General features: G+C 36.8%; 1 protein-coding gene across 1 annotated transcript in view; it reads right to left on the bottom strand.

Annotated features, from left to right (window-relative positions):
* Nucleotides 1-718: 718 nt before the first annotated feature.
* The window catches only part of DNAH11 (dynein axonemal heavy chain 11), a 74,985-nt gene continuing 62,522 nt past the window's right edge, over nucleotides 719-13,181 (bottom strand). Inside the window, exons 32-36 of the mRNA XM_086614914.1 lie at nucleotides 7,112-7,273; nucleotides 5,247-5,440; nucleotides 3,013-3,175; nucleotides 1,600-1,723; nucleotides 719-789 (exon numbers count right to left, since the gene is read on the bottom strand). Of these exons, the coding sequence (XP_086471040.1) occupies nucleotides 719-789; nucleotides 1,600-1,723; nucleotides 3,013-3,175; nucleotides 5,247-5,440; nucleotides 7,112-7,273 (714 nt within the window). The remainder of the gene's footprint in view (nucleotides 790-1,599; nucleotides 1,724-3,012; nucleotides 3,176-5,246; nucleotides 5,441-7,111; nucleotides 7,274-13,181) is intronic.

The following is a 13,181-nucleotide window of genomic DNA, read 5'->3' as shown; positions in this document are numbered from 1 at the left end:
TTCCACTCCAAAATCAGCGTTCCCAGCTTCTGCTTTCCAGCTTTCAGGAACATTACCTCTAAAATGGAGTTCTAAAAGAGATACTTGTTGCACTTGCAGTATCATATTAATGTGTATTGCTAAACAGATTTTGACCTGAAGAGAGCTACATAGATATTTTTATTTTCCCAGTTTTAAATGGCATAGGAAAAGTAGAAAGGATTAACATTTCCTGTGAAATTTCAGTGCAAACATTTAAGAGTTGACTACACAGACAGAATTACTGTATGTGTAATTAGGGAACATATTTACAATTGCACTAACCGCACCACTAACTCCTCATCAGCATCTCACTTCTCTCTGAAGTGCATCATTATATTCAAAACACAAGACCATGAAACTAAGATGCAAAGCAGCTATGTGACTTTCCTATGAACAGGCAGGAAGTCACTAGCCAGATCTAGGAGTAAAACTTGGCGTACATCAAGCATCCACATAAAGAAGGCTATTACAGGGGTAACATGAGAGAGGCAAATTCAGTGTGACACATTGTAGAGTATGTCTTTCAAGCAAAGTATGCCAACATGCACAAGGTTATAAGACAAGTGAAATATGTTGTAACTTTAACCAGCTTGGTACTGCCTCTCTCCCCTGAGATGCACCTTACTTTTAACTGTAGCCGCACTCTACTCAAAAAGAACCTCCGGCAGCTTTCTCTGGTGTCCATCAGGCCTAGGGCTCAGACTTCTTTTCTAACTCCTGTAACTATGCCCTCCACGTCTTCATCATTGAACAGATCTGGGATCTCTCCTGCAAAAAGACAAAGGAGTAGTTAGGAGAAGGCTTACACAACACAATGTAAGAAATAATCTTGTACATGGTATTTAGCACAATATAGTTTAGGCACGTTAACTAGAGCTATGCTACGATAATAGATGGATCAAGCAACAAAACAATTTCCTCCTGTTCCCCACATCTTTTTACCTAAAAATAGTAGTTCTTTTTACAAGGGAGAGGAAACAACATTGTGTTTAAAAGACAAAAATATTTGCCCTGATAGAAAGTTCACTTATAAATTATGTATCCCTCAGAATAGTGGTTACTTTTTTTACAGGCTGTTAGAAAATTGTTTTCCAATCTAGTTGCAAAAATAAATAATAATTTTAAAAAAAATCTTTCAAAATGCTCTCCAACTGTACAGCATGGTATCATTCCCATTTTTCTTCCACTCTATCTCCAGATCCCCATGTTCAGAATCCAGATTCTCTAATTTTCAAAACATGGGTGAAACTGCATTGCTGTTACATTTGTGCAGTCATGAAGATATTGCTTGAAGTCAGTGAAATCATATCAAAGCAAACATGGCATAGTCAGAGAGATTCCCATCTCCCCCCAAATCAAGGCATTTAATACACGATAAGCTTTAGCAATTCTTCTCCTCAGTGGGCAATGCTTTCTTAAGCAAGTTAGACTCAATGCTAAAGTTGGATGGTTTGACTTGGCCTCTCTAAAAGCCCCCTACAAATACCTGAAAGAGAAATAATCTCTATAAAGTTCAATGAAACCACAGATCATTTGTCATTGGAAGAGATCTTTCAAGAAATGTGTTGGTATAATCACCTGATTCCAACAAGTCATTAATCTGCACAAGAGAGCGTTCATCTAGAACCTGGGCATCTGTCAGCAAAAACACTGTGGGCATGTTCTTGGCACCAGTTTTGATGTACAAACTGGCAGGATCTACCTGTAAGGAAAGGAGGCAATCACTCATATTCTGTTAAAACGTTCATACAGAAAAAGCATGAAATGCTTGTTAGTGAATGGTAACTCATTGCTGACTTCTTACTTTTTCCAGTTTATTTACACATTGCTAATTTGCTGCATAAAATCCAAAGGGAAAAGCAGTATGCCTCTGCTTTCCATATCAAACACTGATGTTTTAATATGACCTAGTGGTAAACATCAAAACAGACTACTAATCAAGGAAATCCCCCATGAATGTACTAAAAAAGGAATATTGCAGCCATGAAAGTCCCCATCGAGAACAGCCATAACCATACCAATAATGTCTGGGAATTGCACTGAAGAGTCAGATCCATTTTAAACTCTTATTTCTGCAAGTTTTTTTTTTTAGTGAATTGGTTTAGGAGAGCTTTCTTATGTTAAAAAAAACCCCAAAACACACACAAACAAACAACAAAAAAAAACCTGAGTAGTGCACTGGTGCACTGTTACTTTTCCTCACACATGGGTGGCCCAGAGAGAGACATAGCATGGAATTGTCGTGCTAGCAGTAGTACAAACATGGAATGCTTTTTTGCATTGGGTTCCAGAAAAAAACCAACCCACATCAGCTGCATTCAAGTGTGGTCACATTTGAAACATGGATTAAGGTCAGTGCTGGCTAATACGAACTAGTTGCCTCATGACCTAGCAGAAAGCAAATCCTTAGGCTTGTTAACAGAGGATTACAAATTTCCCTGCTTGGAAATATTCCCTCCTTCCCTGTGTGCTCACATAGATCGGGCATAGCCTTGCAAGGTCTCAAAGTCTGTAAGCCTGATAGAGCACCTCAACTCAACTATATTCCTTACCTTTGCATATGACCAGTTTAAATGATTAAATGACTCGCATGCAACAAGGACAAAATTTTGCCTGGTGTTCATCCACAAAAATTTTATTCCACTATATCAATACACGTGCAATGACATGCAAAAATTTGTAACAAACGGCTAACTTTAAATACCAGAACTCCAACCACATCTTTGTAGTGCGTCAAGTAGCTGCCTTGGAAAGAGTGGAGAATACCAAAATTCTGTGAAGCATATAAAAGGACACTAATAAACCTTTTGACCACCTATTTTTCAGAGATAAAGAAAACGAGAGGTGCAGCTGGAAACCACAGGAACCACAGGGCTTGTTACTGTAAATTACACTGCTTCACCTGTGATTTTATCAAGCCCATATAACAACAAAACAACACATTCTTGAAGTAGTGAATTAAACAGATTCAAATAATATCTATTCATTTACCCTCAGGTCCTGGATCCCGTAGTCTTTTTTCAGTGTGATTTGGAAAATCTCCAGGGAGCAGATGTATGCTGCCAGCCTCGACAAGCTTTGTTTAGCACTACCATCTACTCCAATCAGAAGTGCATAACCCCTAGGGGCTTCTAGGATATGACTGATTCGGCACCTGATGACAAAGAACAAGAACATAACATAGACTTCAACAACCTCGTTAGCCAAGTTTCTCAATTTCTTTTTATTGCACCAAGGTTGGTTTCTTTCTTTCTTTTCTTTTTTTGTCTGTTTTTGTGGCAGTGTATTCTTAACACCTAAAGGTACATTATCTTCATGTCAGCATTTTGTTTCTTTCCAATATCAGAGCAAGTGGGTAGAAAAGCTGTTTTTCCTTGTCAAATATTGAAGGTCTGCACTGACCTCTACAATGACCTGAGCTGTCTGGTTGCTTATTCTTTACATTGAGTTGCTCCAAAGCATCATTCCAAGATCCTGACAGACCCTGGCTGGACTCAGAATAAAGACCTAGTTCACTTGAAGAGAGGCCAACTGGGCCCTAGGAGAATTTTCACTTTGGGCAGTATGCATCTCAAAGGCTGAAGGATAATCAATCACTTCATGAAAAATAAGCATCAAACTTTAATTTACTCTTGGAATATCTAGCGCAGACTACTTAAGGCATGCTTTTATTTGCTGATCATGGAATATCATAGGATGAATGAGGCCAGATGAGGATCTGGCTCAAAACTAGATAAGATTTAGTTGCTAGAATTTTCAAATGTAAGTATTGAGGTAATTCTTCCCCCAAAAAACCCTATGTTTGGAGATATTAAGTCTCTTTCGATTGATACTCTAGTCATTTATATAAGCATCTACAAATTATTTTCAGAATTTCATTTTTTAAAATCAAATGCAGATTCTAAGGAATTACAGCCTAGTATCACCAGATCAGAGCTTAGAGATGGCACGTTGGATATTTTGCTTTATTTATCTTTCATAGATGAATGAAAAAAAAAAAACAAAAAGCAACTCCCTCATTCTCTTTATGTCTCATGCCACTGAAAAAAAATCATCCCTGAAAAAAGATCAATAAGAACCTTCTTAATTGAAGGCATAATGTGTCTAATCTAGTTGCATCTAATAAAGAGAGAGAAACCTGTTCGACCAAAACATTACTGGAAGCCAAATCTCTCTGACCTCATTGTAGAGCTTTGTCAGCCTTATTAATGATTTCACAATGGATCCATTAAAAAAAAACCCTAAAAGGTGTGGAAAAAAATTACAGGATTTAATTTCACATAGACTTTTCTGGGACTGCCAAATTGTAAGGCTAAGACACCCTGCTACTTTACCAAACTAGGATACTACTCTCGGTCACTAGACTTCAGAGAGAAGACAATGGCTTACCAACATTCTCAAGCAAAACTAGCGATACCTGAGAAGGCTTCTGATGATTATCACATCAACCTCTAAACCAGCAGAACAAAATCTACAGCCCCTATGAAAGATCCATATGATTATCTTTGTAATTTAAGCTCTTTTATTAATCCTCTTGGAGAGAAAGTTCTACAATAGACTGCTTTGTCCAGAGCACCTTCTCTTATATAGCTCCTGCCTGAATACATACAAAGTGAAAAACGATGACACTGAAATCCTAGTCCAACTCAGTGAGAAGAAAAGGTTCTGTGTTAAATGATTTGACACTGCAAATAATAGAAGCTGCTTTAACAAAAATAAGCTCTGCCAGCATGGGCTTCTGTCTCTTTCTGGAAATCACTGATATTACACATGACCAGAACAACTGTATATGTTGAAGAAAGATTATAAATAATGACAAGGAGCAACAGTGAAGTCTGTGCCTCAGTTATTGAGCAAAATCTTCACTTCATCTTCTGATAATTGGCTGGGGTTTGTCCATACAGGAAAATAAAGCAAATGTTTCCAACCTCAGAAAATAAGTGGTGTTAATTTCTATGCAGTGCAAAAAAAGGATGAATCTCTCTTTAAACAAACAAAACAGAGGTTAGTTTAAACACTGAGCCACAACCTAATCTTCCATAATGGCATCAATAAAATATATTTAGCGGGACTACTGCTGCATAGTGCCCTTGCATAAGCCTTCCATTAAAAGTGTTATGAGTCTGCATTGCAAACACCTCTGAACAGTGAAAAGCAACAACTTCATGCAAACATCGGTAGCATCATTATGAATTATTTGCTCCCTTTATAGATATTCCACTTACACGTGCTGCATGGCACCCTCAAATAAGCCTAGGTTCATAGAAGCATGCATTTCATTGTAGCTTTCAAGGAACTCCTCAAGTATACTCCTCAGTGGTTCCCACCCTTTCACTGGCTTGTAGCAAGAGTCTGCTCTGCCGTTTGCAAAATGGCAATCGATGAGCGGAGATTGCAGCAACACTTGGTCTTCCCCATTCTACCACATAGCGAGAGAGAAAAAGAATAGTTTAAGAATGCCCGAAACACAGCACGAGAAACATTTTCATGAAAAAGCAGTCCATTAGGGTAGTGATTGATGTACCCATGCACTGTGAGTACACTGGAAGACTAAAAGTAGGTGCAAGTATGGGCTCAAAGTGTTTGCACAGTACCTCCAAACAGTCAGACTCCAAACAACTACTAGTAAAGCTGTTTTTATCTTTAATTGTTCATGTCTAAACTATGTAAAATTAATGAACAATAACTTCTTTGTGACAGGAAGTCACTGTTCAATCTAGGTTCAAACATTTCCAAATATTTTAAATTTTCCATTTTGGTGTCCCGATTCCTATCCTTATTCTATTTCTTGTCACTCTTTTTTTTTACTGGCAAATAGAAATTACAAAGGAAGGAAAAAAAAAAAAGACTACTAAACAAAGCTGATATTTTCCATTTTCCATTTCTGTCAAATAAATTAAAATACCCACTCCCTTTTTCTTCCACCTCCTCCCCAACTATTAGGAAAACTGTTTTCTTTTTTAAAAATCAAGTACACATACATTTAATAGGTTCATTTTAGTTCATATTTCTGCTGCTTTGCCTGCTGCAAAATGAGTATGCTTTCAAGTGAAGAGTTTTCAAAGAGCAAGTAGAAACAGTACTGCGCTCCTTACTAGTTAGTTCATCCTTGGTATGGGCACCAATACAGATTATTTCCAGAAGAAACTATATATGCCATGGTACTACCTAATATGTGGCATTGTTTTGTCTTCTGCATGCCATGTCTGATACAATGAACAATACTGCAATGTACTATATTTCTTTATGTATGACAAGTTAAGGAAACAAAAGACAACATAACAAAACTTCACTGAGAACATCAAAGCAAAGAAACATACTTGCTTGGTGGTTTATATGTGCAATGTTTGGACTGTGAAAACCCTGATCCTCACACAACAGAAAGACCAAAATGAAACTTGCATATTTGTTTTATATATGTCTTGCAATTTACAGTATCTTAACTCTCTAATAGTTTAATTCTTAACAAGCACTTTTATTTGGATAAACAACAATGCTCACAGTTAAAAAAGTACATGCTGTTTTACTGACACGCTCTGAAGCTCAAAGAGACTGCAATTAAAAAAAAAAAATAATTCAACTTTTTAATATATAGGCATAGACATACATACACTTAAGATAAACTATTCAGGGAAGGAAAACTAATACAAAAGGAACAATTAATAAAGAAAAATAAAATACATTATTCTTGTGGTTTGAAGCGCAGAATCAGGAAAGAGAAAATGAAGATCACAACTTGTTTCCACGTATCCGGCAAAGGACATGAAGAGTCATGTCCACAGGTTGCCACCTCCCTGCTCTAGGGAAGGCTCAAGTGTTTGCTCTAAGTTACTAACAACACTGCAACAGAGATACTTGAGAGCTCTCTGCTGGTCGAATATTCCAATTAAGGTAAGAATATCTACCTCTGAATCTTCTCAAAGGAGAAGCTTCCTTGGTTTCCCCTTTTCACTTACTCTGGCACCTGCTTCTCCTTAGGAAGGAAGATGCTTGCGCTACTGATACTTAAAGTTCTAACGAATGAGACATTTCACTACCCAGTTTTTAATTTGCTGGTGTCAGGCAAAATACTTTCAAGTTACCAACGTACCTCAAAATACTTGTGCATAGTGCCTATCAACATTTTATGAAAGAAATTGCAGTCTTTGTTTTCCACCAATTTATCCCCATAGGCACGAGCTGATTCATGAAGCCAAAGACGTTGAAGATCATTTGGTTGTTGCAAACACTCGGGTGTAGCAAACAGAATGCCCTAAGGATAACATCATGTGTGTGTATATTTATATATATATATTTTTAATGCTGTCATCTGGCATTAAAACAGGCCATCCTGCAGAATATCAGTTAGTCTCCCTTAAAAGGCATTAACCATCCTGAGCAGATACCCAATACATATCGTGCTTGAAACTACATATTCTTTAACATGAACGAGACTGTCTCTTAAATTAGCAAGTTCTCCAGCCAGCTCAGCATGCAAAATACAATTAAAACAAACGTCTGCTCTGCACTGACTGGCACACTTTTGTGACTCGTTAGGGTTTGAGGCCCTGGTGCAGTATAGGACACAGGGAAGTATCAGCACCGCCAGGATCTTATGTGTTCACCAGCCTTGTTTTGCAGTACCACTCAAGAAAGCAGGACACGGTTTATCATGACAAAACTAGCACTTTCTCAACTGTCACCTCAAACCTTCCTTAACAAATTCCATGCCAGGATGGGTAAAAATGTGCACGATGGGCCGGTGCATCCCCATCAGAGTCTGTGTTATACAGGGCAGTATTAACAGGAGGCCTGACAAATCCTTGCCTCCTTGCTAACAGTTCATGATGATTCATGGGGTGGGGCAGGCAAGAAAAATATTCTGGAAGAGAACAGATGCACTCCAAGGAACAGGAAAGCACGTAAAACCAAAGCAGGACTAGGCTCACCTGATTTTACAAGAGGGACCAGGATTTGCTGATCATATTATATTCTTTCCTCATTTTTCTCTTTAATCCCTGCTCTGATGTTTGGCTACTGGTTTCAGCCCCTGCTGCAGAGCTTCTTCAATCTCTGTTTCATTCTGCCTAGTCTCCAGAAAGTTGTTCTTCCCTTTAAACAAATGTTGACCTTCTCAAAATAATAAGTAAGCAAAGCAAACTTTGCAAACCATTACTCTATTTCCACTAAATATCTTTTTTTTCTCAGCTTTCTACCCTTTTCATTTACCTGATCATAGTCACATCAAGGCAGGGACTATCTTCTACTTTGTATAAAGGCCATCTGTTCTTCATTGTTTCACTGGCCAATTTACATTGTTAAATAATAAAGAGCAGCAAAAATAGAGTGTTGTTAGGTAGAAAATTAACCCATGATATAGACCTGGAAGACGTTGGAGAGGTTACTCATGTTAAAGATATAGTGGAACTTAATAGCAGTTGGTGGAAAGTATGGAATCACTGCTTGGTGAAGCCATATGGCTGCTTGTACTATGGCTGGAATATTCTTGATTACTGATAGAGTAAAAGTATGTTGTTGGAAGTGGAACAAAACTATCTTGCTATAGATGGTAGTCAGGGACTCTGAAGAAGGGCAGTTCAAAGCAAACACTGTAAAACATCTCTGAAAATCAAAAAGGAAAGAGAGAGAAAGAATCTTCATTAGACAGCAGTTAAGAGTCAAAGTGTCAAATGACAATATAGTCTAGTGAAAATACAGTTACTTGTGTGTCACAGAAAATACTTTACTTCTAGCCTCATCCTTGATGCAGTTCCACAGCAGTTGCATGTCTGGCTATGAGCCCCAAGGGCACATCTGCCAGGTGAATGGCAGAGACTGCAATTGCTATGAAATTCAGGAGAATCTCAGTATCATAATAAATATAGTTTGTCTCTTTCTGTTTAGCTATAGGAACAGTAGGATTTTAACCTGTACTACGTTTCAGACACTATGTTTTCTCATATCCCCTTTCATCTCCCACCTATTGCAGTGAAAAGCTAAACAGTAATTATCTATTAAATACAGGATTGCTCTAATACAACACTTTAAACCATACCTGGAGCCTAGGGTTGACAGTGAAGCTGCCAGCCGTTGGATTCATACAGGTAATATACTGACAATTATGAATTTCTTTAACAGTTAGCTTCTGCCTATCGTACCTGAGGAAGAAAACGTAGCTTGATTAGTAGTAGTGACAAAATATTGTACGTTTTCCAGGCTTAACTTCAGCAGAAGAATCAACATTTCTGCCCTATGGGAAATCTGGAATACAGATGGCCACAGAAGTATCAAATTACAATGGACATTTTAAAATTTAAAAAAAATCCCACAATTTCTATCACATAATATTTTGTTCAATGTTTTTGTTGAAGATATTACATTCTCCTGAAACAATCCAATGATGATAAAATACAACATGGTCAAAAGTTCAAATCAGTCTTCAAATCATGAAGAAATGGCTCTGAGCGCTATGTAAAACAACTGTCATCAAGCACACCTAAGAGAAAATGCCACAGAGTAGGAAACAGCAGGCTTAAGAGATACTCCTTTTCTTGCAGCATCATCCAATAGATACTGTTTCTGGCTCTCCAGACAACATAGCTCTAGGTGAATTAAAAGGAGGCCACTTTAAATAAACAAACGCATAAATGAATAAATAAATAAATGTCATTCAGTTGCTGGCAATTTGAGTTTTGATTGCCCAAATCCAAAGATTGTTTCTTTAGAAGTTAGCATACTACTGAACTTGGTCAAGCAGCTACCATCTTTAAAAAAAACACAGTAAAACTCATAAATAATGCAGACACTCCCTGCTTAAATCAACAAATCATCTCCAGAACTTTATAGTATAATGCATTCTTTTTCTTTCCATGGTTTTGCAATAAATTTTACTCTATTTTAGAATTCTCAAATGGTTATATTCAAAATTCCTGAATAGCACGGTCAACTTTTTTCTTAATTTGATTTGTTTTGTAAAAGGGAGATTTTTTTTTTTTGATTGGTTCTGTTTCAAAAGAAACAATTCAAACAATTAAAAAGAAAGAAGAACCAACAGTTTCAAGCAGTAGGAACTTTTAAGATCTGAAGTTTGAAATCTTTGTGAGAAAACAAAAAGATCCCAGGCTAGAATAGCATATAGCTCTGGGAAGAAAACAGAAGGGCACTGAGACATTAGCTTTGCATGTCACTGAATTAGACCCCATTGACTTCTCTGAGCTAGAGATGCTTCAGATTTGAGCAGGCATTTCCTTTTTTCTCTGTACATCTCATTCCTTAACAAGATATTCAGCTGACACCTGGTATCATTCCTTCATGAAATGAAGTATAACCTAGTGAAAAGTTTATATGATCCCACTGAATCTGCATTAAAAGATGCAAGACAAGTACACATGCTATTGCTTCACTTTGGTCACAGTTACAGTCAGATCAAAGCGTATGTGTCAGTGAAAAGAAGAACCCTTGATGAAACAAAAATTGTAAGGCTAAAATACACAGACAGATGTGCATTTAACTTTTTTTAAAAATGTTTGATTAGTTTTCTCCTTTACCCACTAGATCATTCACAATGTTTTCTTTGTATGTTGCGTGTTCTCTTCATGTCACATCAGTGTCATGCTTGTATATGAACAAGAATCTAATATGCATTTATAATAACAACTAAGTATTTACAGAAAATGTAGATCCTCCTGTAACAGAACAAAATCAAACACTAATCAGTTGATTTTAAACTGAATACTTTCTCCTTCCACGGACTCTGATAAAAGGATATTAATGTATTTTAACTGCCAATTTAATTTAAAATTAAATTGTCCTTTGGAAAGAAAGAAGAGAATTACCTTAATTGCCCAAATCAACTTATTTATCCTTCAGTGATCATCTTACGTGTTTTTCTTCTCAGGGCCCTGGAATATCATTCATTTGAACCAGTACTATAAAGATTCTGTGGATTTTTTCTGCTGTCTTTACAGGGCGATAGTATAGGCTGAACATTTGGCAGGCTGCAATTTAGGGAATCAATTTCTATTTCTCATATATCCCTGTTCTCCTCAAGTCAATTGATGGGATCAACATTGAGCAGCACCATCAGGAGCAGCTGAAGGATACTTTCCTTCTGAAACTCTCTACAGCCCCTTCACTTTATGCTTCTCTTTTCTAAAACTGTTTCTAACCTCCAGGGAGAGTATGCTTTTCCGTTTAAGCAATTCTCTTTGAAGCCTTCTGTTTCTATGTGGTTTAGATATCCGATCGTGGACCACGATATAAAAATTGTAGCATAACATTAAGAAGTAAATGCTCACCAATGTCCATAATCTATATGCTGCCAAATCAATGCGTGAGGTTGAACTGTTCCATATCTATCCACTTCAGGCATATTCAAACGTTTCTTATTTCCTACTGGACCATAGTTATGACCAGTTTTTCAAACATTTCTGAAATGTAACACAACATACATAAAAATGATTACCATACTAAGCAATGCTGAAACTAAACAAATCGAGAGTTCAAAATCATGCTGGCTAAAATTTATGAAACATTTCACCACCCACAAGGGTTTTTGAACTACTGAAGTCCTTAGTAATCAGCAAAACTCACAGAGTGCCTTTGAAAAAACATCACACTGGGATTCTGAATTCCAGAAGAGTCTTGTTGATTTAGCTGGTTGACTATTTCACAGCTTTTGAAAGTCTCACTGCATATCCATCTGCATCCTTTGGAACTGAAATGCTTTGAATGTGAAATCCCCAGGTATCCACTCAGCAAGTTTATCAGTGAAGTAGATTATTTTCTCCTTCTCTTGGGAAGGAATAAACAAGGACTTTATCAAACTTAAAGTGTAAAAATATAAATGACAAATATCATTTAATCAGGAAACTAGTGTGGCATCTCCCATACTAAAGGAATATTAAGCTGATTGCATTAAATTTCAGCCTATTTCCCAAAATGAGGTGCTTACTTGATGCTGAATGCAGACCATCAGATAACAAAATTACTACAACAGGGAACAAATTAATTCAGATACCCTTATGTATTCATCAGAACTGTAAAATCTTGAGACATAAATTTTGAGTTTATACAATTTTTATCCATCTGCACTGCTTCCCTTAGAGGTGTAAGGGAAAGAGTAACTACAGAAAGCTGCTAAGTCATCTTGAAAATACAGAAGAAAACCACATGTATTAAGTATTATTAAAATATTGAACTTTGGTATGATGTGATCCTCGACTTTTGCCACATAGTGAAGTATTCCACAGATTCACAAGAAAAGATTCATTGTCCATGGAAGCTTGGTTTCTAATTGCACTGTTCATATTTTTTGCTTGGAACTAACAACCTGCAGAAATCATTGGGAACTTATTAAAGCAGGACTGGAAACTAACAATTTCATCTCTCTCCCTTCCTAGGTCATATATTTTTGTTGTCTAAATGATCACATAAATGTTTTGCACAAAACTAAATCCACAGTAATAGGTGGATTTCAACAAAAAAACTTTTCAGCATGTCCCAGAGACTGAGGTTCTTATCTTCAGTGAGCAGCCTAATTTCAAAAGCTCTCTCATTCAGAGCAGGGATTTGAATCAAAGGTGGTTATGAAACATTTAGGGAAGATGGTAGTTACAACGCTTGCAGCACAGGAGAGAATTTAATTCCAATTTTATATACATGAGATTTCTCACTCAATACTGCTGGGTAAGAGGAAAAAGAGTTCTCAAAAATTTAGTGCATCTAGCCTAGATTTTTTTTTTTTCTAGTCAATAAGTGTGAGTTTGTGCTACACCTGCTATTGGTTTTGAGATGACTAAGCCCACATTTTTTGAGACTTTAATATTTGTCAAAAAGAAAGGAGTGTGAGGAAGAAAAAAAGTATTATCAGTTCTATATATAATAAGTAGAATAGCACAAAAATGCAGACTACAGACTTCTTACTTTTTTTCCATTGTATTAGGTTGTATGTTAAAAATCTTCGAGTTAGATAAAAAAAAGAGTGAAAATTAAGCATGTGGTTTTGAACTTGTTTTGGTTTTTTACAAAAACTGGGCAACATGATTATGAGAGGTTGTAGGAAACAGAAACTGTACTTGCATAGTGCCAGCTGAATGCTGTATGTCATAGCCCTGCTGTGATTCTGACTTGCAGCAGACTTGTTGGTTTCTTAGGCAAAACAGTATAGACAAATATACCAC

Source organism: Tauraco erythrolophus, chromosome 7 (genome assembly GCF_009769465.1).
Source record: "Tauraco erythrolophus isolate bTauEry1 chromosome 7, bTauEry1.pri, whole genome shotgun sequence".
Classification (NCBI taxonomy): Eukaryota; Metazoa; Chordata; class Aves; order Musophagiformes; family Musophagidae; genus Tauraco; species Tauraco erythrolophus.
The sequence above is the reverse complement of the archived record's forward strand: the minus strand, read 5'-3'. Positions and strand labels throughout refer to the sequence as shown.